The following is a 26,804-nucleotide window of genomic DNA, read 5'->3' as shown; positions in this document are numbered from 1 at the left end:
TCTCAATTTGGTAATTTTGGTCATTTAAAAACAATTGATAATAATTTTAAGATTTTTCTTTTACTTTAAATGATGTGGCATTTTAGTGAACGATCTGACATGCTAAAGTGGATTACTTTTTTTAATTACTTAACAAGTATCAATCTAAAAAAAAATCATATTTTATTTTTATAAATTTAAAAAAATAAAATTTTTAGTTTTTTTACTAAAAAAACTTCTATTCATATTAACATCGACCACCCGATAAAAGAAAATTTAAGTTAACATATCACATTACCAATAAAATAGTCACATGATCAAATTTAAACCAAAATGTTTAATGTCATTATTAATCATTTTTAAATTACTTTTAATAAAGGTAATTAAAAAGATTAAATTCGTGAAAACAGGATTGAGGCCTGAATCAGCATACCAAAATCTACTTTGATGGCTCTCCATCCTCAACCCCCGTTGACATATGGGACGTGAAAATATGTCATTCCTAAAGGCCATAGACAAATTGTAATGAAATATTATTATTTAATCTATTAGCTAGCTTAATGTTAAAATAAACCCAATAATAATAAAAGTTGATTTTTTTTCCCGAGGGTAAGGCCAACAATCATTTCCACTAAGAGAAAAAGTCTTCTCTTCTTTTTGATAAAGTCCACATCCAAAGTCAAATTTTTTATTACAATATTCTTAAACACTATTTATCAACTAAGTTAAATATTGACAACAATAAAAATTGAAAAGTCAAAGTTGACCTCAAGTGAAATATATATGATAGGAACCAATTGAAAGCAATTTTCCAAATGGAAATAGGCCATATTATGGGTACGTACAAACGCAAGTAGCATTATGGGGGATAAAGTCATAAGAATGCGCTGTCAAAACAAATACTTAGGGCTCATTTTTCAATTATTATACTAGTATATAATAGTAGCAGTGATGCGAGTATCTTTTCTGCTTTGTTAAGGCATAACAACCAAAATCCAAATGGGGCCAACCTCGGTGAAATATATTACTATGGCACGGAGGAAATCTTTTGATCAATCAGAAAAACAATGTAGTGGAACAGTATGCACAATCAAGGGTCGTCAGCAGATCAAAACCTACTCTGATGAAAATTGTTTATGGTGGCATTTAGCCATTTTTCGGCCCCGCTGGTCTCTATAATGACTTGTTTGTAAGTTCTGAATAGTAACATATACACCGACTGAAAGCTGGACTTCAATCCCAAAAACATGGCGAGTTGTACCCGCCTTGCCTACTCAATTCTCACCACAAGTTGCACCTTTCTTGCACTATGTGAAACCGTTTTCTGCCCCAGATTCAGTGGGCTCAGAGATGCTATTCTGGATCCTTTCTCTCCTGCTCCACTGTAAAGGTAAAGATCGCAAACTCCTACGAAAGTCAAAATTTTTGCCTTCTTTCTCAATTTTATTTATGCATGAGTTGACGATTACCTTTTGTAACAGTAGTCAAATCTGGAGGAGAAAAGTTTCAGAATTAAGACTTTTTCTTTAGAAATAATTAAGTTGCATTGATTTAAAATGCAGTTCCTATTATATATTATGTTATTATCTTAGTCACATGATTTGATCAATACTAAGTTGAGTGTATTGCATAATGAGCTTGAAAAATTAGAACGGCTCATTATTTCGATAGAGTTTACATTTGGAAAAAAAGCTCAAATTGATCAAGTTCAGAAGTGATCCATTATTAATTTATTGTCTTTTTCTATCTGTTTTTCAATAAAAAGATTGGGGGAACTAGAGAGTAGGAGTGGTAGGAGGAGGAAGAATCATATTAACATGACGATAAAGCATGTCAGTTTGAAACCGACCAGGCTATGGGGAGCTTCTTTAATCTCTATGGTATGGACGGTCAGTATGAGAATGACGTTTAATTTTTGTAAAGTTTAGGTCCACTCAAAATGGTTTTTACCATTTTGTTTCATAGCTTGCATTATTGGGATCATGAAGACTTTGAAGCTTTGCATGCTCACGATGGGATTTCTTTTCTTATTTTTTAGTGACAACGACTACGAATTGAAACATCTCTTTTAACTCTATTATTATGCTTATCGTGAATCAAATCCATATCCCAATATGTCAACAAAACAGTCTCCGGAGACATTTACCAGTTAAAGCTTTATGCACCTTTTCTCCTGCAGGAGCAAAGAGACATTACAAAAAAAAATTTCAACAATCGTACAGTAGGCTTTGTAGGCATGCACATCAAGATTTTCAACATATCAGTACAAATTAGTTTGGAGGATATAATATCATACTGCTAAACAGAAAGGCAATGATCCAACTGTTGTAATATAAAAATATATATTGATAGACAGCCCTCATCCATTTCACAATCATTCGTGCAAACCAAATTAAATATGACACAGACGTATGCTTTAATGGGATTCATGTGCGGCTTTTTTTTTGGCGAACCTGTTTCTTTCATTTTTCTTTGGAGACAAAAGGCAATGAAAGAAGATTTGACTTCTCGTTTTATTTTGATGGGGATACTTGAGTTTGTTCCCTCTAGCAATGAAAGAGATAGAAAGTGATTAGGGCCTAAGGGGTGTCTTCTCCAAGGGGAAGGAGAATCTTGGGGAGGGTTTGAAATTTTATGAGAGAAGAAGGGGGTGGTGTTGCCGTAATCATTAAGCAGCAACTGGCAATGCTTTGACTCTTCCACCGTAGGGGACCCTGTTGGCAAATCCCAAGCTGTCTGCAGAGCCCATACTGTAATGAATCTATACCCTTGAATATTCGGATGGTGGTGATGGCTTACTTACTACTAGTTCTAGACAGAATGTAATCCAGGGTGATAATTGAAGTTCACAATGTGAACAGGTCTTTTCCAAGATTATAGTTAATTAGATATTTTCTCAACTAATTTGTTTATAAATTGGATGAGACCCTAGCTAAACCTTCAATTCAAAGCTATTAAACGTCTAAATGCGACTGACAACCCATTGTTTTAGAGTCCAAATAATCAAGGTCTAGAAACAAGGTAGCCATTAAAATTTTACAAAAACAGAATTAATATAACTAACCAGGTTTTGGTTGCGCTACACGTTTAATGATTAATTGATAATCATGAAGTAAAATGAGAACCGTTCTGAATCATACAAGAGAAAAATAAAAAAGGTTGTGAATTAAAGCGTGCAAGAAAACCAGAGAACCAAATGCCAAGTTGATTTCTTTACGCATAGATTACGAACTCATGGACTGGCAAAGGGCCACAAACTACCAAAGGCCATGTGCACATGAGTTTAATGTCTGGGACCATTTTGATCCAGAAGAAGATCCTACAGCGGACCCATGATCTTTTCCATGGCAATTTATAATCATTGTTTCTTAAATCAAGCATCGGCTTTTGGCCTAATTTAAGGGCCACTGATTTCTGTCATTTGTTTTAATAGTCTGAGCTCTTACAACAAATTTCTGCCTCTCAGTTCCCTTGAAAAAGCTTTTAAAAAGCTGAATCTCGGTTCTTTATATCAATGTCTTGCAGCTTCTGATTCAATGTATACAGTTTTCTTGGGGGGGGGGGGGGGTGAAAGGGCAGCCTAGCTATTTGGTCTGCCGTGTATAGTTTATTAAACCAATGCGCGAATCATATAGAAGGAAATCTAAGCTGCTTTTACAAAGTAATGAGATCAGCGGAAATTATTGTCTCAGATAATAAAATAAACTTCGGATAAGAACTATGCTATGCCGTACGTGGTTTAGGAGTCTGATATCAGTGTATCATTTTGCATCAGTGGCAACCATGAGGATTCAACATTATCAGTAGGGCCCATGAACAGCTATTTTGAATGTACTAGGGTGGATTTTCTACCTTAAAACCGGGGAAGATATTGTTCTTAAACAACATCTGAAATATATTCAGTTCCTCATCACTTACGTGCTCGGGTCAGGTTTTATTACATCATTGTGGGTTTTTCCCAATCATACCACTACTGGTTCACCATCGTGCCGATGATTACGCAAATTGGCTTTGATCTAATGTTCTGAAAAAGCTGATAACAAGCTTTTGATGTGATGGCCAGGTACACAACCTTGGTCGTTTAGAAGTTTTAAGTTCAGGGTTCAATGATCTATCAGCAGAAGTTGGGAAATCATAGTCAAGTGAATTATATTATATAGTCAATCACACCAAGTTCAAATGTCGAACACCAAAGAAGACCAAAGTCTTCTCAATCTTTAAAGACCGAGTCTCCAAAGTTAGAGCATTCAGAATTTCTGTACGAAATAGTCAAAGACTTCAGGGTGGAGTGATTAAAGCCCCCATGTGAATTAAAACAGGGTGTACAGGGAAAAGTCGAATTTCTGGTGTGCACTCATCAAATACCAGGCATCAATAGTTCTTTACTTCCTTTTCTTTCTTTTTTTTTTTTTTTGTTTGTTTTTCCCAATCACCTTTGAGATAGAAGTCTCTCTCAAATGAAGTCTAACGTTGCAAAAGATTACAGCTAGCCATTTGCATAAATCATAGTCTTTACAGTCCACCGAAGAAGGCTTTGCATTTGCTGCTTTTGCATACCTCTAAAAAGAATTTACCTTTCGGAATACATATTCTTGAGGTGCCGGATATTTTGCAATGATCTAACAGTTATGGGGTCACTCAGGACCCCACCATTTAATGCATTCCAACCTCTAACTTTAGATTCCAACGGTGGCACAGGAAATTATAATATGCATAGATAAACAATCTGTTGTAAAGAGAGAAAAAGGAAATCGGTTTACAATAATGTCCCGGTTACTACCATAATGAGTCTGCAACAACTCAGCAAAGGGACATGTATGTATGTATGTACGTCCTTTTCTCATTTGGTGTGTGTGGCTAAAGAAATTTTGAAGCATCTTCTTAAAGTTTTGAATAAAAAGGTGTCATTTAGCCTATTTAGTTTCATCAGAATCTTATATGTTCAACAGTTAAAGTAATCGCTTCTTTTTCTGACATTCGCTATTTGCTTCTCGATCAATAATCTCATCCCAACTTTAAATGATGATTATTTACGATTATAGTTAGTGAAGATGAATTATTTTTGCAGTTTAGAACAAAAAAGGGTCCCATTTAGAGAATCCTGACAGCAAAAGAGTATTAATTATTTACTCATTATAAGTTTTGTCAGAGCCAAATTATCAAGTTTCCGTATGTTATGGGAAAGGAAATGGTAAAAGAATGAAAACATTAATGTGTTTAATTGTCAATTTAAGTGGCCAGCTTGATACGTTCTTTTGAAGTGATATTATTACCCTGTTTGTAGCCCATCTTTCACTTCCAAACTAATCATAGACTATATATAAACATCAAAGTCGACATGCAGGAAAACAAGGTATAGCTATTAAATGAGCAGTAAAATACAGTCACTTTTTATTGAAAGGACAGCACCATGGTTGTACAAAGCTGCTGTATTACTACATTTATACATGAACTGATAACCGTTTCCCTTATCACCACTGTTACCAATTGCTATCGTTTCCTCTCTCTCTCTCTCTCTCTCTCACTTACGCACAAACTCTCTCTCTAAGCCAACTGGCAAATTTGATTGATTCACATAAGAAAAAAACAAGAGGGCGAAAGGATTGAAGAAAGGACAAAAGTAGTCTAGGATTTGAGTGTGATTCGTTTGGCCTTACCCGCTCTACCCTCTTTCGATTCTGTTTATATAGAAACAGCTTCAAGAGTTCGCATGTATGTGAAAATCCAAGAGGATAGAGAGCGAAAGAGAGAGCGTTTCTTACTTTCTTTTCATCGTTCACAGCAAATCCATTTCCTTTCTATCTTTGTTAGACAGAAGGAGGGTTGTCAAGAGAACACATTTGTAGTTTGGTCGCAGAAATAGTGTGTGACAATGAATGTATCAGCTTCACAATGTGGCAGTGGTTGTGAGTCTGGTTGGACTCTCTACTTAGATCAATCCTCTTACTCTCAAACTCGGTGTCAAAACTTTGGTGCGAACTTTGATGAGGATTATGGAGGAAAAGGAACTAGATTCGTGGTTGAAGATGAGGAGGAGGATTTATCCATGGTGTCTGATGCATCTTCTGGCCCAAGACATTATTGCGAAGATTATGAGGAATGCCTTGATAAAAATGGGAGCTTCTCTTCTGCTCCTTCAGCTCCGGAACTAGCCAAGAAAAGCAGCAAAAACAAAAAGAAGATCAATGAACATGATAGCAATCAACAGCATTCTTATCTTGATGACACTGCCAGCTCCCCTGTAATAAGCTTCCCCAAGGCAAGTTCCACACCCACACTACAATCTTCTTACTTTACACCTGTCGGTTCATTTGCAGCAAAATAGAGTAATGGGTGTTCTTGGTGTATTTACAGAACTGCAAGAAAGATTCTTCAATGGATGTCTTGGACTTTTCACAAGGCTTCTCGGGTACACATTTTAAGGTACTTATCTCCCTCTTTTAGAACAATTTGCCTTCCACTATTATATACTATATATTTTCTCATGAGTTGAAACTTAGCTATGCCACCGTGAGCTTCTTCCAGGGAAAATCAGCATTCCAGAAAAAATTTGGTTTCTTGAAATCTGGGAAAGCAGGTTCAAAAGATGCAGGTTAGTCTTTGCTATCACTTATCATAGATATTCTTTTCCCTGAAATTTGGGCATTTAGGATATGATTCTTCTGTGGCCCAAAAGGGGAAATTTGATGGTTAGATATACCTAATTTGTGGTGTATCAATCCCTTGGCACAGGTGGTTTCCAGGAAAGAAACTGGGAATGACAAAAGGTTAAACTGTAACAGCTTTTGTCTCTACTGCTGCGGCTGCTTTGGAGAGAGAAATGGAAGGAATGTGTAAAAAGAAAAGAAAAAAAAAGGCATTAGATCTCAAAGGGATCTTGTTCCTTCCTTTTTATTCTTGTTTTTTTTTTCCAATTCTACTTTTTATTTGTTCCTGTCAATGCAGTGGGAAACAACCTGAGAACATTAAAAATAAATTAAATTTCTCTGTCATTGGTGTATACATATATATATATATATGGATTTTTATAGTTTATCAGTAATAGTCACTTGTGAAAAACATTAGGTTCTCTCCAGTTTCTTTTCTTGACATCATCATGCATAGACCATGTAATTGATGGTGCCCCTTACTGTAGAATCTGGTTTTATTACCACAGAATTTATTTCTTCAGGCTTATCTGCTGTAGGGTGTAATATTTAAAACTAGTAATAGGCTGAAAGAATGTTCTGCCGACCATAGTTTTCTACTGTGCTTGCGTGGAAGACTCTTTAACATTTGGAATGCTGAGAACTTGCGGTATCCACAAATAAATTTGCTGTTCACATCTCAACACTGTCAGAAAGACTACTTTCTCTCTTATTATTATTTTTTTCTTTTTTTAATGATAGAAAGGCTTGTTATGTGGAAACAAGGGAAACAATATTAACCTAGGAAACTTCATATTTAACCAAAAAAGATTAAAAAAAAAAAACAGAAGGCTCACCACAGAAAATAGCTGTGGTCCTTCGATGGACAGGGTGTCTCTGCATTTGCCATTAATCAGGCGAGTACCCAGTAGCCCATTTGCGCCCACCCAACCACACACCCAAACACAAAAACTTGAAGAGAGAGTTCAAGGCCATTATAAAAGCATACCAATCCGGCAATCCCAGATGGCAAGAAAAATGACCCACCAGTTTCCACTTCTGCAAGTGCCAGCCTAGCTTGTAACTAGGTAGGGTTGGCAAATTTGGTAACCTATGCTATTCCATATTCAAAACAGACAAATATTTCAGATGGAAGGAAGCAAAAGGCAAGCTTCATTTTCCACCAAAAGGGTCCCAAAAGCACCACCCTACCACCCCCTCTCTGATAGCTGCCAACCAAGAATGTGATCCATACATAATACTGCTGCAATTATTGAATTTTGTTTGGTGGGTTTTCCTTCAAAATCTTTTAGTGAAGGTGTTTCCCAGGCCATCCTGAGAATTAGCAACCATATCTTGGAAAGGGACTTGGATCTTAGGAAAAGGACAACACTTTCCCTCTTTGTCCTGTCAATCCTTCTTTCTTGTCCTTTTTTACTTTGATAAAATAACATCATAGTATATTCACTTTTAAGGTTAATGTCCACTACAAAACAGGATAAAATAAAACCAATGAGTTGTCTGTACCAGTCAGATTATTTTTGCAATATTTCACATTAAAATCCCGCTTAGCATGGACTCATGGTCGAGAACTCAAGGTGCATATTAAACAATTTTCTTCCTTCTTTGAATCACAGACTTCTCAAAATATCAGCCGTGACATATATCGTCCTTTCAGTAGCTTTCAGAAATGAAGACAGCAATTGCGAGGGAGGCATGGGAAGAAGGTTTCGCTGTTGTAAAACTCAGTTGCACTTGGCTGAAGTTCAGAATATCCATTAAGCTAGCCCGCCAACATCTTCTGCAAAGTGACAGAAAGAACTCCAACTGACCTAAAGATAATTTTTTTTTCCGATTTTCACCCCTTTCGAATGAAATGGACAGAGAAAATATATTTAGAAAAATGACAGGCGTGAACGATAAACATCATCGGAAGACCAATTGTACATTATTTATAGGCTTTTTCTTTTCATTTTCCTATTTTCAAGTTCCTTTGAACAAAGCCAAACAAATAAGAATTATCACACGCGTGGCCACATGGCAAATCATCAAATGCTGGCCCTGGGATGTCAGATTTTGAAATAGATAAAGCTTATAGAGACTGTATATATATATATATATATGACTGGGCACTAGCCCAACCTACATGTAGAAGACAGCTCTGCAGCCCAAAGCGGTAGGTCGCGGGCCGCTATGTAATACTGAATGCAAATGCATTGTGCAAAGATCTATGTCATCGTGGTTTATAGTAACTTCAATTATATATGTTAACCCATAAACTGCACCTTTTGATAAAAAAAGAAGAAGGGTATAGTAGTGCATGAAAGTGAAGGCTAATTTAGTTATTAAAGGTTTTGGTGGTTGATTAAGAACTTGTAATTAATCGAATTTGGATTTTATAAAGGGTGAAATTAAGGTTAAACAATGGGAACTGTCACCACTGTTTTATTTGTAGCCTAAAAAAATGTTGGCAAAAGCATAACAAGTTTAAATTTTCACCCGACAACTTAAGTCTTAAGCTTTTAAAGTTTATTAGTCATTGCATGATATACAATAGCACGTTAAACTCTTGATTTTATAGATTTAAAAAAAATTAAAATTCATCACAAATATGTGATTATATTAACAACATAAAATCTACAAGATTAACTGTGTTAATTCATTATTAGGTTTGTGTTGTTGGAATAAATTGGAAAAGAAAAACAAAACAAAATGTTATTGGTGTCAACACCAAGTCACCGGTACTTGTTTTTCTTGTGAAAATTTTATATTTTGGATGTTCAAATTCCATCCAAACTACTAACCATCGTTGTTTGTCATGATATTTAATTTGCCACTGTTGGATTCCTATCATAGACCTTTCAATGTCAGTAGACATGAGACTTGAACTGATTTTAATTAGATGAACAAAAAAAGGGTACTACTAGTATTCTATTTCAAAACTTATCATTATTTTCAATTAGTGAATTGAGTGGGGAGTAAAAATCAAGTTAATCATGTTTATGGGGGCATTAGAGCAGGAACAACAAACACTTAACTTTTCATAAATTTGCAAATGGACTACTTATTTCGCACATGCAAAACTGACCATTATGTCTTAATCATTTGATTTGTACATTTGCTTTCAAAGGGTTCCATAATTGTTATCAGAAGAAAAAACATGTACCAAATACCATAGCAAGCAAACCAATTCACTTGCATAGTCTAAATCATCATTTTTATTGCATGAAAGCTAGTCTCCCAATCAGCCCAACAAATTCCCCCCTTAATTGATAAAAAAGTCTCCCTCATATTTTTATTTATTTTTTAATATTTTGTTTGACGGGGACAGTGCCGGAGGGCCTGCTTTAACCGTTACATGGTAAGTGGGGTAACGGCTAACCACGTGCCAATTCCATGGGCTAAAAACGTAAAACTCGCCAGCAAATCCAAAGCTCGAGGGAGGCCCAACATGAGTCCGCCCATAAATTAAGTCGGTGACCCACAATCAACCCGGAAACCAAACACTCAAAAATCCCAACGGTACAATATTAGTAGGAGAGTTTTTTTTTTTTTTTTGAATAAATTATTAGGAGAGTTTTACTTAATTACAATGGAGGGTAGTAGATAAGGATAAACCCCGAGCCAGAGCCAGAGCCAGAGCCTGAGCCACTGTTTTAATCATTTTTATTTTCCTTTCTAAAGAGTGAAGAAGAGAAAAACAAACAGAGGAGCCCAATCGATATAAACAAAAACACCAAAGTTTATCTTCCTCCGATCCTCAATGGAGGACGCCTATGCAAGATCTGTTTCCGAGGTATTTCACATTTCTGTTTCTTTCTACATTTTTCATTCAAATTAATTTGACTCAACTTACTAGCAGCCAAGTCTTAGGTCTTAGTTTCGTGCGTCAAGATTTTGATTATTGCGTTCGTTTTTGAGATCAAGATTTTGATTATTGCGTTCGTTTTTGAGATCGAGCTCTCGGTTGTTTTCGTTTTGATTATTTTCTATTTGTTGAGGTCTCTTTCTTCAGCGGAGGCATTTTGGAATTGATTGCCTCTTGTGTTTCCTTGTTGTTAGGTTTTGGATTTCTTTGAGGTAGACTCAACGAAAGGTCTCACTGATACTCAGGTAGGCGTTTGCTCGTTTCTTAATCGGAACTGGAGTTCATTTTTAGTTCCTTTAGATTATTACTTATTAGAGCTAAATTATAAACTTCATCGAGTATTTTTGATAATATTGGATTTCTAATTTTCAATTTCAGGTTTCACAACATGCTAGGCTTTATGGGAAAAATGGTAAGTTATTATTATTTATTTTTCCATGTGGAATTGACAATATGTTAACAGAGAAATCATTATAAAGGCTGTCATGATGCTTTTTTTTTTTTGGGACGTTTCCTCTAGTTATTGCAGTATTTTAATCAACAATGTTGATCGTGATGCATGAATATTATGAAATGCGGTATTCATTTCTCTTTTTACCCCTCTTCTAATTTTGTGTTTTCCTTTCCTTGCATGCTTGTTTTATGGTCTCCAGTGCTGCCTAAAGAAGAAAGTAAGCACCTGCAAAATACAATCTCATCTCTCATTTTGAGTTTTATTTTCAAATTGCTTTAAGAATTGCATTTATAAACCTTGATCTTGGATTTTGTATGTGGTTGTAATTATGCATCAGTTTGAAATATGACATGTTAGTTACTCTAATCAGCTCCTCTATATTTCTGTGCACTTTTTGGTTATAGTTGTCGTCATGCAGTAATTTAAACAGTTAGATTTTAATTGCTGTGATCAGCTCCTCTATATTTCCATGAACCTTTTTTTCATCAAGCATTGCTTTGTGGTTTGCCTATTTTTCATTGCATTTGAGCCAAACTTCAGAAAATCATGTTTTATGGAAAGCCTGTTGACATATATGTGGTTTGTCTGAAGGGTGTTTATGCTTTTAGAATTAGCTTAATGATGACTGTCCTGTGAAATTATGACAATCTTCTCATAGATTGGTATTCAGGAAAAAAGAGGCTAGCTGTGGCTCAAAATCCTGGTATTTCCAGACGTTGAGCCTATTAAAAGGGCTATTGAGGTTGTTTTTGCTTTGATAATTAATTTTGGCATTTTTGCTCCTTTGGAGAAAGAAGTACAGGAGCATTTGCTTTAAGTGAAAGTAGAAACGTCAAGAGGTTGCCTGAGGCAGTGGTTCCTGAAGTTTACCTATCCCACGAGTTATTTCTGCCACTGCCAGTTATTGATTTGGAACAAACAATTATTCACAGTCCAGTTTTTTGTCGTAAAGGATATTTTTATGATGATCTCTCATTTTCTTTTTCATGCTTCTGAACCTATTTCTGCATAAATAGTGTTAAAATTTGCTAAAAGGTTTGTATTACAATACTGATGCAGGGACTCCATTTTGGAAATTGGTTTTCAAGCAATTTGATGATTTGCTTGTTAAGATATTGATTGCTGCAGCAGTTGTTTCTTTTGTTTTGGCTCTGATTAACGGAGAGACTGGATTAACTGCATTCTTGGAGCCTTCTGTAAGATGATCATGCTTGATTTGATAAGCTTATTTCTTTTTATCATTTCCCAGAACATGCATATGTCTTTTTTATCATTTTTGTAAATTAAATGAAAAGTGTAAATGCTAGTATTTGTCAAGATATTTGTTGAGTGTTTATCGTGGGCACTTACATCAGCAGTTTCCCGCCTTCTGTGTAGTGGTCAAGTTAAATGAATCATATCTTGCTAAGTTGGCAATATGCTGGATTGATCAGGGCATGGTTCAATTTGGACCAACTTACAATTGACTCTAGAGAATGTTCAATGTATTTTTATCTAATACATTTGGGGAAGCACCAGCTGCCTGATTGTGCTCTTCGGAAAGGAGGGAAAATTTGGACAACTTGCGGTAGTTGTATTTGAACATAGAGTTAATGAAGTTAGGCATATTACCTGTAAACTCAAAATTGTGGCTAGCTTAGGCATTTAATCTGTAAACTGGAAAAATCGGGCTATGTGGCTTGGAGATTGGCAGGTCTATTTTATACAGTTCTAGGGTGTTATCTAAAGTCTCTCACTTGTCCAAAGAAATATGGACCTTATAAATTTAACTTATATGGCCTGCCTTAATAGTTGGATTTCATTGGTGCCTGTATAATATCCAACTTTCTTACGCTTTTTATGTTTCCTGCTAATATGTAAATCCATATTAGAATGTTGTTTTAGTGTCTCCATGCTTGGTTTATATCATATTGTTTTAAATAATGTATATGTTTATCTAATTTACAGGTTATCCTCCTGATATTGGCTGCCAATGCTGCAGTAGGAGTAATTACAGAAACAAATGCTGAGAAGGCTCTTGAGGTATGTTTTGGAATCTCGATCTGAGGCCACTCACATGAATGGTTTTTTATAATAAGAATGATGCCTTCAGCATGAAAAGGCTGTGGCAACAATCCTATGGGTGGTACAGGACAGCCCAAAAAGAGAGTGAGGGTTGGACCATCAAGGAGGCGATACAGTTCTCGCTCTGACCAGTGATATCCCCCTTCTTTCCAATATGTCAACCGCCTTCTTAGGCATAACCTACTAACAAACCAAAAAGCATGGGCCTAATTTCCACCACCATAAAATGATATAAAAGGAGATAATCCACTGGTCCCTTAGTCTTTTGTGCATAAAATATCAACAAAGACTCATTTGATATATATATATTTTTTTATTGTAGGAGCTACGTGCCTACCAAGCTGATATTGCAACTGTGCTGCGCAATGGTAAATCAAATGATGATATAACCGAATCATTTATACATGTTGGTTTTAATGTGGTGGTATGATAAGCCAGTGGTTTAATTGGTTAGAAGAGTTAGTACAGAAAAATAGTATGATTTTATTTTTGATTTTGTTTGTATCATTATATGTTTGGACAATGGTTTTCACAGTCAACTGTGTTTCGGTATCTGGATAGTCAGGTACCTTGGGACAATCTTCTGTTTTGAACCTGTTAATGTCAAAGTAATGGGTATAATCTATTGTTGTTGATGTTTGTTCCTTGAGATTGTTGTTTTTGGTTGAGCTCTTATGTTTTTTGCACAAAACTTGTGTTTAAAATGTTTATTCAATCTGTTCTTGTTTTGTTTTCTATTTCATTTCTCCGCTTATGCCTCTATTGATACTTGATTGAAAGGTCAGTTAAATGCATTTTTTTTGACTTCCAAAGGGGTTATTGCAGGTTGTTTCTCAATACTTCCTGCAACAGAGCTAGTTCCAGGAGACGTGGTAGAAGTTAGTGGTAAGTTGGTCATCTATTCTAAATTTCAAAATCATTTTGTCAGTACTTGTTTTAGTAAGATATTAAAGAGTTATTGTTTTTGTCTTGCCTTCTGTAACTTGAATAGTGGGAAGCAAAATTCCAGCTGATATGAGAATGATTGAGATGCTAAGCGATCAGTTACGTGTTGATCAAGCAATTCTTACAGGTACAAACCATTCTCTATTGTTGTATCATGGCTTCTAGTTAATTTGCATGAAAACAAAAGAACTTAAGTTTACAGGTTGAGGTGGCCCTTATGGGTTATCTAGCGAATTGAGTGAATCCACTGGAACTTTGTGGTGCTATGTTAGAGAGTGTGTGACTTACGGAGATGCATGTATTAAGGTTTCTCTATGTGGTGCTGGTTTAGTAATTTTGTTTGGAGTCTGACATTGGATTTTTAACATTCTCATTTTTAAAGCAGATAACCAGGTCTATTGAATATGTCATTTGTTGAATACTGCTTTAAAATCTTTGACATTTGAAGTTCGGTTCAAGGGGAGTAACCCTAGATTTCTGGTGATGATTAGAGGAAGACTTGGTTGTTGCTTGTTTGTTCCAAATATATAGGAGTTGAGTTCAAACACTTTCCAATATTGGTGATTTGCGACAGCTTTAACACGCCTTAGAAATTGATTGAAAAAAATCTAGTCTAGTTGCTGTCTTTCACATTATATTGCGAGTGAGTCTACTTTGGAAGTCCTTAGATGCTTTTAGCCTTTGTTTCATGCAGTGAGCAATTAATGTTTGATTATTTTCGTGGATCATTTCTGCTTTATAAGAAACTAAAACTTGATTGGATCTCATGTTTGTAAAATATTTGAGTATTTGTTTGGATGAGTAAGAGATTTGAAATTTTAAATGAATTTCGGGAAAAATTATTCACTTTCAAGTGAATATCATTGCTCTTATACGCGATTAATGTTTAAATGGTTTAATTTTTGGGAAGTAAAGTGTTTTCATTGAAATTTGATTATGCATATTTCTGTGCACACAATTATAACTTTGTTATCATACTTACATGTTGATTGAAGTGAAAAACATTGGGGTCTCAAGTCATTGATGTTTGCAAGGAGACTAGTACCTTTGCTTTGTTTTCTTCATAAATTGTTTGCACTTTCATAGAAATTGGAAGATTTTCTTTCTTTGCCTTATATTCTAAGTGGTTACTTGCCAAGAATATTCACTTACAAGACCAATCTTATAGAATTTCGTTGTAGCCTTTGGTGCACATCCATCAGGGAATATATATTTGGTGTTCTATTTCTTTTATCCATTCATACATGATTTACTGCTTGTGACCATTGGATTTTTGGTTGATATCAACTTATTTCCTGTTAACATTTTCCTTGTCCGCACGGTTCAATTTCAGCTAAGATTTTGTGTAATGGTAGGTGAGAGCAGCTCCGTGGAAAAAGACCTCGAGTCCACCATGGCAACAAATGCCGTATATCAAGACAAGACAAATATTCTTTTCTCAGTAAGACTTTAAAATTTGTTGCACTCTGTAGGTGACATGATGAGTTGCTTATGCATGTAAGGAACTGAAATTCATGGTTTCATTGCATTATTTCAGCTAGCTGGTGAAATTAGTTTTGATTGAATAGAGTCCAAATGAATTTGGTGCATAGTAGACCATAACTTTTGGCAAGGAACCATATCACTTTTTCCATCTGTTTAAGTTTCGTTGGTTCATGAATTTTTGCTGGTCTGAATGTATTCATTTAGTTTACTGCATTATTAATGGTGCTCTGGCACATATGTGATCAAGGGTTATTCCTGCATAGAAAGGTAAACTGGTCATGCTATTGCTGTTTTAATTTTTTAACTGAATAAAGTACTAGGTTATGTATGATTTTAGAGCCTTTAAGGTCATGTGACTACTGCATTCATTTTATTCAGTTCGATATGCTTTTAGTTTCTATGTTATGGACTATGTGCCTTCTGTTTCTCGGTTTTGGGTGTAAAGATTTGAAATTTTAATTGATGGTCCATAGTTCATTTGAAAGTGGAAAGTGTGAAAGATTATAATTGCCGCTTTTTGTTTCTGAAGTCTTCTGTCAATAGTCTTATGGTGTGGATTTGACCAGCTGTTATATCTTACCAGAATGGGATCAGATTCAAGAAGTTAAATGTTCTTTTCATTTGCATGATCCCAGTTAGGCTCATTGTAAAAACTCCATGCTTTTGTATGTTATTAGCAACATATTTTAACATATTTGGATTGCCAGGGTACAGTAGTGGTTGCTGGTAGGGCAAGAGCTGTTGTTATTGGAGTTGGTGCAAACACTGCCATGGGCAACATTCGTGATTCAATGATGCAAACAGATGATGTATGTAAATTTTCATATTTTCACTAGGACATTTTGCCTGGACATTTCTTTTCCATTTTCCCCTGGAGGAATGTTATTATCCCTTTGTTTTTCTACCTGATGTACGGAGTTTTGTTCTGATATTAAATTCTACGTGGAGAATTGCTTCCAATGTTTCAAGTTTGTTCCTTATATGGCAAGGTGGATTTAAAGTTATGATACTAGATGCTTGGTGAAACAAACCCTGCATAATGGATAATGGTTGTCTGACTTGTGCTCTTTCCTTCAAGTTGGTGCTTGAGAAATTGTTGTTGTACTTAACTAGTTTGGAGGTTTATATCTCCCAATTTTAATCTCTATGCAATTTTTATGAGTCTGAATTTAGATTGTGGTTTACAGAGATAGGCATTATGGGTGTGTGGGTTTATTCTAATCTTTCTTGTCTACAATTGGTTGTAGGAAGTGACACCCTTGAAAAAGAAGTTGGATGAATTTGGTACCTTTTTGGCTAAGGTGAGTTGAATCATCTGTTTAAGCTTCAACTTATATCTGGTAGATATGATAACCTGCTGTGGTTTCCATTTGTGAACATTGGTGTGTTTTTAGGTTATTGCAGGTATTTGTGTATTGGTGTGGATTGTAAATATTGGACATTTTCGTGACCCTTCTCATGGTGGGTTCTTGCGTGGTGCAATTCATTACTTTAAGGTAATGTCGTGGTAATCTGCTCTATTTTCTTTTACTTTATGGTTGTTTTCCATAAAAGATGTATTTTCATACATTTTAACTTTGAACTACTTGGTTGTGCCTTCATAGATTGCAGTTGCACTTGCAGTCGCGGCAATTCCTGAAGGGCTTCCTGCCGTTGTTACAACGTGAGTGGTTCAAACTTCTTTTGGTGAATGAATTTCTTAGAGTAAGTCCTTACAAAAGAATCCTATGTGGCCAACACATAGATACATTGTATCGGACATTTTTGCTTTGAAACTGAATAAAAGATTAAAATGTGTATTAAAAGATTGGTGTATGGAAAAGATAGCAGAAGATATGATGTAAAAGTCCCTTGTCTTGTAAACTCTTGCGCCATGAAATAGCAGAAATTACTCAAGAATCTGAAAATGTGTCTCAAACTCTCTTTGTATGGTAGTTGTAAAATTATATTGATTGGTGCTATCAATTGTTTGTCAAAGTTATGTTATATATTACCCAAATGTGTTTTGAACTTTCATAATTGGTTAGGTGTAAACTTGCATTAATGAGGGATCGTACTGGAATCCACCTTATCTATATTTACGAGGGACAGTTAAAACTTGCATTCTTTTCGGCTGCTTTCAGGTTTTTTTGCCCAAGGAATATGCTTTGTCAAATTGGAAGCTAACTTTCCTTTTCTATGTGATGATTTTTTGCTTGTTCAAGGTGTTTGGCCCTCGGAACAAAGCGAATGGCTCGACTGAATGCTATTGTTCGATCCTTGCCATCAGTAGAAACTTTAGGCTGTACCACAGTGATTTGCAGTGACAAGACAGGAACTCTGACGACAAATATGATGTCTGTTTCAAAGGTACTAGTACTAGAACACTTAATTATCAAGAGTATTATGTCTTCCCTCCCAAATCATATTTTTTCTTTTTGGTTTTTTATGTCATTAATATTATCAATGCTGTTGTTGCTAAGCTGCTGCTTCCACTCTTCTTGATAATGAAGATTTGGTTTGTTTGCAAGTTGAAACATTTGCGGAAAAAATCAATGGATTAGTGCGCTGTGACACTTATAATTGATAAATTATCGTTGATTTCAGTTTTTGATATATCGTAAAATAATAATAATAGAAACTTTGGCCTTATTGAAGCTGGTTAAAGGGAAGACCTGCTTAAATTGCTTTTACATAATCAAGCTTTAGTATCATTTTACTGCTTTACAGAAAGATAATTCTTTCTGTTTTTCCTTTACCTCAGATATGTGTGGTCAATTCTGTACAACATGGTCCTGCAGTTGCTGAATTTGGTGTCAGTGGGACAACTTATGCACCAGAAGGCTTTATTTTTGACAGCAGTGGGATTCAGGTATTACTTTTATATGATTTGACTTAAAAGTATATGTTCTACTAGCGACAATACTTTTGATTTATAGAGCGTATGTCAGAGATGGAAGCTGGCATATACTTAATAATAAAGATGGTTCCTCATGTTCATCATCATTATTGCAAGGATGCCCCATAATTTGGATCACAAGAGTGTACTCCAGGGTTGTTGGTTTATGTTGGAAAACATACTACACAGAATAAGGTTGAATTCTTTATTCAATTCCTGTCTACCAGCTGCAGGTCTTTGAACAATTGACCTTAGAATCACACCGTACAAATGCTTAGATATGGGGTGAACCTCTGACATAAATTGAAAGATGCCTCATTATATTGCTTAGATGCACTGATTGATGATTGTGCTTATCATACTTGCACATACACATATATGTTCTTGGTTAACAAACTTATTGGTGAATGGGACGTGATACGGATGAGGCATGACATCATATATTTGGTTGTTAACTTCTGGACCATTTACGGTTATTTCATTCTGCACTGCATCTATATGACATTTGATTGTTTTGTAGCTTGAATTCCCAGCTCAGTTGCCCTGTCTTCTTCACATAGCAATGTGTTCAGCTCTATGCAATGAGTCTCTCTTACAGTATAATCCTGACAAGGGAAACTACGAAAAAATTGGCGAGTCAACTGAAGTAGCTCTCCGAGTCTTGGCAGAGAAGGTTAGTATATTTTGGCCTAAAGGTCTGCTACATGCTGTTCCTTTGATGTGCAGCCATTCTCTTGTGCATCTTGTGCGTGTGACTTTGTACTTATCCAAGACATTAAATCAAGCTTCAGCTAATAATTGTCATTGCTCATTCTCTCTCTCTCTCCCCCCCCCCCCCCCCCCCCCCTCCCCCTTTTTGTTTTTTGTTTATACCTTTTGCACTGCAATTATTCATTTTCAAGTTGGTCTTATTTTTTTCACTGATTCTTTCAGGTTGGTCTTCCTGGCTTTGACTCTATGCCTTCTGCTCTGAACATGCTGAGCAAGCATGAGCGAGCCTCCTACTGTAATCACTATTGGGAAAACCAATTTAAAAAGGTTTGGATTTAGATATTGTTTTCGTATGTTACTTTTGCCCTTGGTTTTTTCTGTGCAGGTTTGTAGGATTTGAGTCGAATTGTTTGCACATGTACAATCTGACATTGATTTTTGCTAGATGTGATGGATTTACATTTCATGTTTAAACTCTTTAGGGAAAGGGATATTTTGTTTTTGTTTTACTCTTGACATGTTCTGGATAATTTTTATGGTTCTGCTTGTTGGTAATTGGTCATAAAGAATTGGTAAATTATGACGATGGATATCTCCATCTTAAAGGTTTTCCTTAATCAACTATGATGATGAAGTTCTTTGATCAAGCGCTTATTGATCCTTTGCAGGTTTCTGTTTTGGAATTTTCCCGGGATCGCAAGATGATGAGTGTCCTTTGTAGCCATAAACAGATGGAGATTATGTTTTCTAAAGGTGCTCCTGAGAGTGTCGTCTCTAGATGCACAAATATCCTCTGCAATAGTGATGGTTCCACTGTGCCATTGACTGCTACACTTCGGACTGAGCTGGAGTCAAGATTCCACAGGTTGGATTTCATCTTTTTTCCATCTATGCATTACTCACTTATGTTTATTCCCCTCCCACCTTCCCAATTCTGCTTAATTTACAATGCATCAGATGTCCAGTAGGAGTAGAGCCTTACTCTTGAGTGTTGGAAGAGATAAGTATGAAGGTGCCTGACGAAGTCTAAGGTTATTGTTTGATAAAAATTTGATGACAGGGTGCTCCATCAATTGTAATGTTGATGCCTGGATGTGGTGCAGATTGACATCTCAGGTCAAAAACAATAGATAAGAGTAAAGCAAACTAGAATATACCTTGATTTTTTTGGATGGCAGTGTTCTATATTATTTTGAGTAACTGAGTGCAGAAGTGCAAAGACACTAATATCCTAGTTATAAAATGTCCAAAAATTGTTTATTTGACGTGAAGTTTTTGCAAATTTATGCTAAAAGAATGCAAAAGCATAGATAAGATCTTGATGAAAATACATGATAACTTTGTGTCTTGTTTTTCAATGATGTTGAAATTTCTTTCTTGATGTTTTGTTTAGTTTATGCAATTGCTGGCTACTGTTAAATCTTCCAAGATCAGGATGGCATTGGCAATATTTTGTATCTTACCTGATCAATAGTTATACTTACTGGTTCAGCTTTGATTTACACAATGTTTCTTTATTGGTCAGTTTTGCAGGGAAAGAAACATTGAGATGTCTGGCTTTAGCCTTGAAGATAATGCCCAATGGTCAACAGATTCTCTCCATTGATGATGAGAAAGATCTTACATTTATTGGGTTGGTATGCTTTCTTTTCATGATAGAATGCTTAAGTTCACTTTTCTGTGCATAGCTTTTTGTAGTTTCCTGCATGCTTGATGTAACTGTTTCATTTGCTTCTGTTCTTTGTGTATCCCTTTTTCTTTCGCTCACAATAACTGATAGACAGATGCATAAGTGCTAGTTTTTCCTTTTCCTTATCTATATTCTTTGTACTGTTCATCCTTTCTAAAAGGTTGGAATGCTTGATCCTCCAAGAGAGGAAGTGAGGAATGCTATGCTTTCATGCATGACTGCTGGTATACGTGTTATTGTTGTTACTGGAGATAATAAGGTAAGTTGGCATTGTATCCCCTGGTTCTTTCATATAGTATTTTTCTTTTTCCCCCTCATTGTCTCTTGCTTATCTAATTTGAGAGGAAATTTCAGTCCACAGCGGAATCAGTTTGCCGTAAGATAGGTGCTTTTGATCACTTGGTAGATTTTGTTGGGTGTTCGTATACTGCTGCTGAGTTTGAAGAGCTTCCAGCAATGCAGCAAACAGTTGCATTGCGACGTATGGCACTCTTCACCAGGTATTAAGGGTTTGATTTATGCAGTGTATCATTTTCTAGATGTTATCTGACTGTCTGGGGCTCGTTGTCGTCTCTGCTTTTCTCTTTTTAGTTGTTTTTTCTTATATAAAAATTCATTTTGTTGATATGCATGTTTTCTGTAATTTCCAGGGTTGAGCCTTCTCATAAAAGGGTGCTGGTTGAGGCCTTACAAAATCAGAATGAAGTAGTAGGTTTCTTAATAGTTTCCTGGTTATAAACTTGCAATACATTTACATTATTTTCTATTGCTATTGACATTGCTGTTATTTTCTTCACCACAATAGCTGCCATGGGAACCTTGAGGTATTGGCAGAAGAATTCAAATGGTTATGTAGTTGTTGACAGTATTTTCTTAGCATCAGTGAGGAATATTGATGTTTGTAGAGAGAGAAAATTCAAAACCGTATAATTCAATTGTATGGTCACATCACTTGTTGTGCTGCATTACCAGTACTTCATTCTATCATCTATTTATGGATCTCTCTTGTTGGAATGTAAAATAACAACTTTATCAAGAAATTTGAGGGGAAAGAGAAATGAAGATTGAATCTCTATCCATATGCAATCCTTAAAAGTTGTTTTGTTTTTTGAATCCATGGACCAAAACACCAATAGTTTGCAGTTGAAAATTGGTGATAAGAAAGTGTAACTTCAAAGTAAAATATGTTTTTTAGGGAGAGTTGAACTACAAGAATGCTTATCATTCGTCTCATCACTTATTGGTTCTACATGTAGTCTTAGGAGGATTTGTGTCTGATGAAGTAATTTAAGTTCGTATAACAAAACTTATATATTTGGTGAGCTAGGGCACAAGAGATTGGGAACTGATATCTTAAAATGTTTTGGCTTTATCCTTAATTTAGAAGGATCTATCTTAAGAATCTGACTGCTGGGGGATAAACAGTGTTCTTGCAGGATGTATCTTAAGTTTAATTGTTCTTATATGTCATATATGTGTTTTGTGTGTGTATGTTGAGTTATCATTCTTTCCCCTCTAATTATGTGTGCCCAGTGGTGTTATCTTCCATAATTTGTAACAATAATGATTTTTAATAGGTTGCCATGACTGGTGATGGTGTCAATGATGCACCTGCACTTAAGAAAGCAGATATTGGAATTGCGATGGGATCTGGAACAGCAGTTGCAAAGGTATGCATAATTGTTCTCTTCTCAGGTTCATTGGATTTCATCTGTTCTTTCATGTTTTATGAATGATAGGATGTCTGAAATGACAATTTTATAAATTTGGGTAACTTGAACATAAAAATAATATAAGCATTTGAGTTACCTAAAGGATGTATATTTTCTACATCACTACTTTTTCATTCATAATCCATTTCACTCCAATGTTGCTGTAGTTAAGGATTTTTATGTAATCTGATACCTTCACTTGGGTGTTACTAGGAGAGTTGTCCTCTTTCATTTAATTTTTCTTTCATTCTTACTATCATTATCCTTTCAATTACAGAGTGCTTCAGATATGGTTTTAGCTGATGACAATTTTGCTACCATTGTGGCGGTATGTTAGTTACTGTTATTTGTATTCTTGTTATTATTATTGTTTTGAAATACATGCAACTATTTACATGCATATCTACATGTAAATGATGTACAAATTGTTGAACTTTCCAATTTTGGGCAGGCTGTTGCAGAAGGAAGGGCAATATACAACAATACAAAGCAATTCATCAGATACATGATCTCTTCAAATATTGGTGAAGTGGTTTGTATTTTTGTGGCGGCTGTGCTAGGAATACCTGATACCCTTGCGCCTGTGAGTATGTTGATTTTGTACTTCAATTTAGCATCTGCTGTTAAAATGAGGGGAGAAAAAACGAACTACATTTTGTTTAGAACTCTTTGTTATCTTCATTAATTGAAATATCAACAATGAGAAGCTCTTTAAATCTTAGCGTCCCAAGAGCATTTATCCTGGCCTGGGCATTCTTTTTCATATCATTTGCATGGTATTTTTATTACTTTCTTGATGGTTCATAACCAGGACTTATTTTCTATTAAATGAAGACAGTAATTATTTTGATAGCCCTTCTAAGACTTTTGTATCTTATTTGGTGGTCCTAAATACATAAACTTCTCTGAGTTTTTTATGGTTTTTTAATAATGTCCAGGTCCAGCTGCTATGGGTCAACTTGGTTACTGATGGATTGCCTGCCACTGCCATTGGGTTTAATAAGCAGGACTCTGACGTGATGAAGGCTAAACCTCGCAAGGTGCTGCTTTTATTGATTCATTGTTTTCCAATAGCTTCATGCCTTCTTTCATTTGTCCTGATTTGAGTCTAATTTTAAGATGTAAAGGTGCAAACCTTGAAATTAAACTCTTCTAATGTTTCAGTTTTGATCTATTATAACTGAATTTTTACATTTCGTTTCTTTACTGTAGCATAATAAAGGATGATCATATACGACCTCTATAGAGAATCATTTAAATTAATTAGATTTCTTGCTATTTTTTTTGGGTAATATCCAATTCATTTATAGGAAACTGTATTTTTCTGTTTCAATTCAGGCTGTCACCATATTTAATTTGGATGTGCAGGTTGGTGAAGCAGTGGTCACCGGCTGGCTGTTCTTCCGTTATTTGGTGATTGGAGGTAGCTATAAATATTGTAGCTATTTTAACTTTTATCTTTTCTAATCAATTGGGATGCTTTGTTTCACTTTTGGTGCATCTTCTGAACACTTTCAAATTGCAATATCATGTTGCTTTGCTTCCTATATGCATTTGTTAACAATGAAATTTTGAGGGTTATTATTAGTTTCTGACATCATTTGGATTGATTCAATCAATGGTGTTACTTTGTTTTTCTTTTTTTTTTTTTGTAAAATTTCCGTTAGTAAGAAATGTTTTGCTCCTTGATGTAGCTTATGTCGGCCTTGCCACTGTTGCTGGGTTCATATGGTGGTTCGTTTACGCGGAAACTGGTCCTAAACTACTATATGCTGAATTGGTAAGTTTCTATTTTCTTTTATGTTACTGATACACAAGTCTAGTTCTGAGTTCCTTGGCATGGGCATCTCTCCTGATTGTGCTTTTGATGTTAATGCATTTATGCCTTTGGGTTTGGTCTTTGAGGAATATATTTAGGAGGGGTTTATATTTGATGTATTGTCAGTGTATAGGGCCACCTCATAATGTGCAAAGTTAGAAGTTCAAAAGTCTTTCGAAATAAATATTTTTAAAATTATGAATATTTATTTTTTTAAAATTCTCAACTTATATATTTATTTTGGTTAAGTGATAGTGTATAGGTACTATGCATTGACACTGCATCAAATATAAACCCTTTAAGAAGTAGCTGTTTCTTTCCTCCCTGTTTGTGGCCATGGTGTGTGGTTTTTGTTTTATTGCCTGGTGTTTTTGTTGTATAGAATTGTCTAAGATGTACAAGACATTTAATAGCAAACTGTAGTTAGATTGGTTGGATTAATTAACTAATTACTAAAATTTGGTGAATAAATCTTCTGAAACTTTTGTGTTGTAATGCTTGAGCTTTGTTTGTTTAAGAGTAATTGGGTCTTTTTGGGATTTTCTGAGGGTGGTTTATACATTCAAGTTTTTTCCTTTTAAATTAATTTTCGCACAGGTATCTTTTGGGTATATATTGTGTCATATTCTAATATTAAAATTCAGCATCATAAATCTGAAGCACTCACTCACTTTGTGGAGCAAAAAGCCTTGCTCTGCACTTTTAGCTTCTGTATATTTACGATCACAGGCTTATAAAATCTCCCTTCTAGGTTGGCATGTCTTTAAATATTTCTTTCAGAATACCCACTAACTTCGTTTGTTTCAGATGAATTTTGATACCTGCTCAACGAGGGAGACCACTTATCCGTGCAGTATCTTTGAGGATCGGCATCCATCGACTGTGTCCATGACTGTGCTTGTTGTTGTTGAGATGTTTAACGCTTTGAATAATCTCAGTGAAAACCAATCTCTTTTGTGAGTATAGTGTTTCCTTCACTAGTATTTAAGTGGGAGCACAAGGAGAAAAAACGAAAAAGCAAAGGAAAGATTTAGCTCTAACTCTTTCTCAACTCTGCTTAATTTTAGGGTAATTCCTCCTTGGAGTAATTTGTGGCTGGTTGCTTCAATCATCCTAACAATGCTCCTTCACATACTAGTTTTGTATGTTCCTCCACTATCTACGCTCTTCTCTGTAAGTTATTTTCTCTTTCTGCTATTCATGGTGATATTCAATTTATTACTACTTTTTTTCTTCTTTGAGGAAATTAACTTAATGGCATGCGATTTTTTTTTTTTTTTTATAGGTTACACCTTTGTCTTGGGCTGAGTGGACTGTTATCCTATACCTTTCTTTCCCTGTAAGTTCTAAGTAGTATAGCTTTTAAAGGGTATATGTGTTGTGATATGATATTGCTTTATATTTAATTAAGAGCCTTGTCGATGATAATTTGGTATAATTTTTCCATGGCACCCTCTTCATTTTATTATCTGAACCAGTCTTTATCTTGGGGCCTTTAACTTTGTGGAAATAGCTTCATGCTAAAGACTGAGCTAAAAAAAAAAAACTTGATGCTAAAGAAGTATGCTTCCACTATTGCATGTACCGTTGACTTTTAACTTCTTCCTAATTTTCCTCTCTAAGTTATTGGTGGGTATGGTGTGGCATCTAGCGAGTTATGATCCATTTTGCTGCCCTCAATTATTCTCCATCTGCTGCAGGTTATAATTATTGATGAGGTGCTAAAGTTCTTCTCGAGAAATTCCTATGGTAATGCTTACTGTTTCTTCAGAAATATTTATTGAACTAATGTCCCAAATCTGTGAAGAACGTACTTCATTGCATCCTTCTCTATCTATTTATATCTGCTTCAGACCATTTTGAAAGAAGTGCCATCACTACATAATGTTTTTATTTGGCAACTAAATATTCTCATTCATTTGATTTGCTGTAGGTATAAGGTTCAATTTCAGATTCAGGAGATTTGATGCACTTCCGAAAAAGGAACTTCGAGACAAGTGATAACGTTGCTTTACCGAATCGTAATTTTGTACATATGTTTTGAACGGATAAGAAGCACACCTGACTGGTTTCTCTTCTGCTTTCATCTCCTTCTCAAAAAAGGAGATACAAATGGAGGATAACTTGCTCAAGTACTGAAAAGTGTTGCGACTAAAAATTTTTTTGCACCTGTCTTACTCAAGGGTGCCACGCCATGTAACAAGCTTTAACGGGAAAGGGGGTAATTTGGGGCCTTTATACATTATGATAAGTTCATTTATCAATGGCTTTATAAAGGAAAATGCCTTAATGTTTTATGTACCTCAGAAGTGGTTGTAACATTATAGTTATTAATTTATTTTTTAATACAAGAAATAGGTCTCTTAAATATGGTGTTGTTTAAGCTGACATTCTATGTTGTTGGACTTTTTTTTATTTAGTTTTTTAATTTTGCTAGGCCACGGAAAAAAAAGATAAAAAAACCATACATACACACGGTTTCAACCAAATGAAATTAGTCTTAAAATTTTTTAAACTCTGCTTTCTTAGATCTCTAAGATCACTTTTAATTAGGTTCTTAGTGACCTTGTTGG

The 26,804-nt window shown here is 35.2% G+C and overlaps 2 protein-coding genes across 5 annotated transcripts; both read left to right on the top strand.

The window, feature by feature from the left end:
* The first annotated feature begins 5,426 nt into the window (after positions 1–5,426).
* On the top strand, positions 5,427–6,981 carry LOC18591957 (protein SOB FIVE-LIKE 5-like). The gene is made up of 4 exons (XM_007018405.3): positions 5,427–6,238; positions 6,334–6,402; positions 6,505–6,571; positions 6,712–6,981. The coding sequence occupies exons 1-4, from the start codon at positions 5,852–5,854 to the stop codon at positions 6,738–6,740; spliced, it is 552 nt and encodes a 183-aa protein (XP_007018467.2). The 5' UTR covers positions 5,427–5,851; the 3' UTR covers positions 6,741–6,981.
* A 3,200-nt stretch (positions 6,982–10,181) lies between these two features.
* On the top strand, positions 10,182–26,599 carry ECA3 (endoplasmic reticulum-type calcium-transporting ATPase 3). Of its 4 annotated transcripts, none has more exons than XM_007018403.3 (34): positions 10,182–10,401; positions 10,668–10,718; positions 10,852–10,885; positions 11,127–11,144; positions 11,987–12,123; positions 12,875–12,949; positions 13,314–13,359; positions 13,817–13,876; positions 13,983–14,063; positions 15,292–15,377; positions 16,129–16,230; positions 16,669–16,722; positions 16,816–16,917; positions 17,026–17,084; positions 17,626–17,770; positions 18,165–18,272; positions 18,820–18,972; positions 19,233–19,337; positions 19,679–19,875; positions 20,536–20,647; positions 20,861–20,959; positions 21,055–21,200; positions 21,351–21,408; positions 22,278–22,370; positions 22,690–22,740; positions 22,864–22,995; positions 23,351–23,452; positions 23,781–23,835; positions 24,107–24,192; positions 25,039–25,187; positions 25,299–25,404; positions 25,517–25,570; positions 25,932–25,980; positions 26,165–26,599. In XM_007018403.3, the coding sequence occupies exons 1-34, from the start codon at positions 10,369–10,371 to the stop codon at positions 26,230–26,232; spliced, it is 3,006 nt and encodes a 1,001-aa protein (XP_007018465.2). In that variant the 5' UTR covers positions 10,182–10,368; the 3' UTR covers positions 26,233–26,599. The 4 variants fall into 4 exon arrangements, with proteins under 4 accessions (XP_007018465.2, XP_017981280.1, XP_088665111.1 ...); XM_018125791.2 differs by having other exon boundaries at positions 13,805–13,876; XM_088808985.1 differs by lacking the exon at positions 11,127–11,144.
* The last annotated feature ends 205 nt before the right edge of the window (positions 26,600–26,804 follow it).

The sequence above is a fragment of the Theobroma cacao genome, chromosome 8, assembly GCF_053813885.1.
Source record: "Theobroma cacao isolate CCN51 chromosome 8, ASM5381388v1, whole genome shotgun sequence".
NCBI lineage: Eukaryota > Viridiplantae > Streptophyta > Magnoliopsida > Malvales > Malvaceae > Theobroma > Theobroma cacao.
Note: the sequence above shows the minus strand (reverse complement) of the source record. Positions and strands in the feature narration are given on the sequence as shown.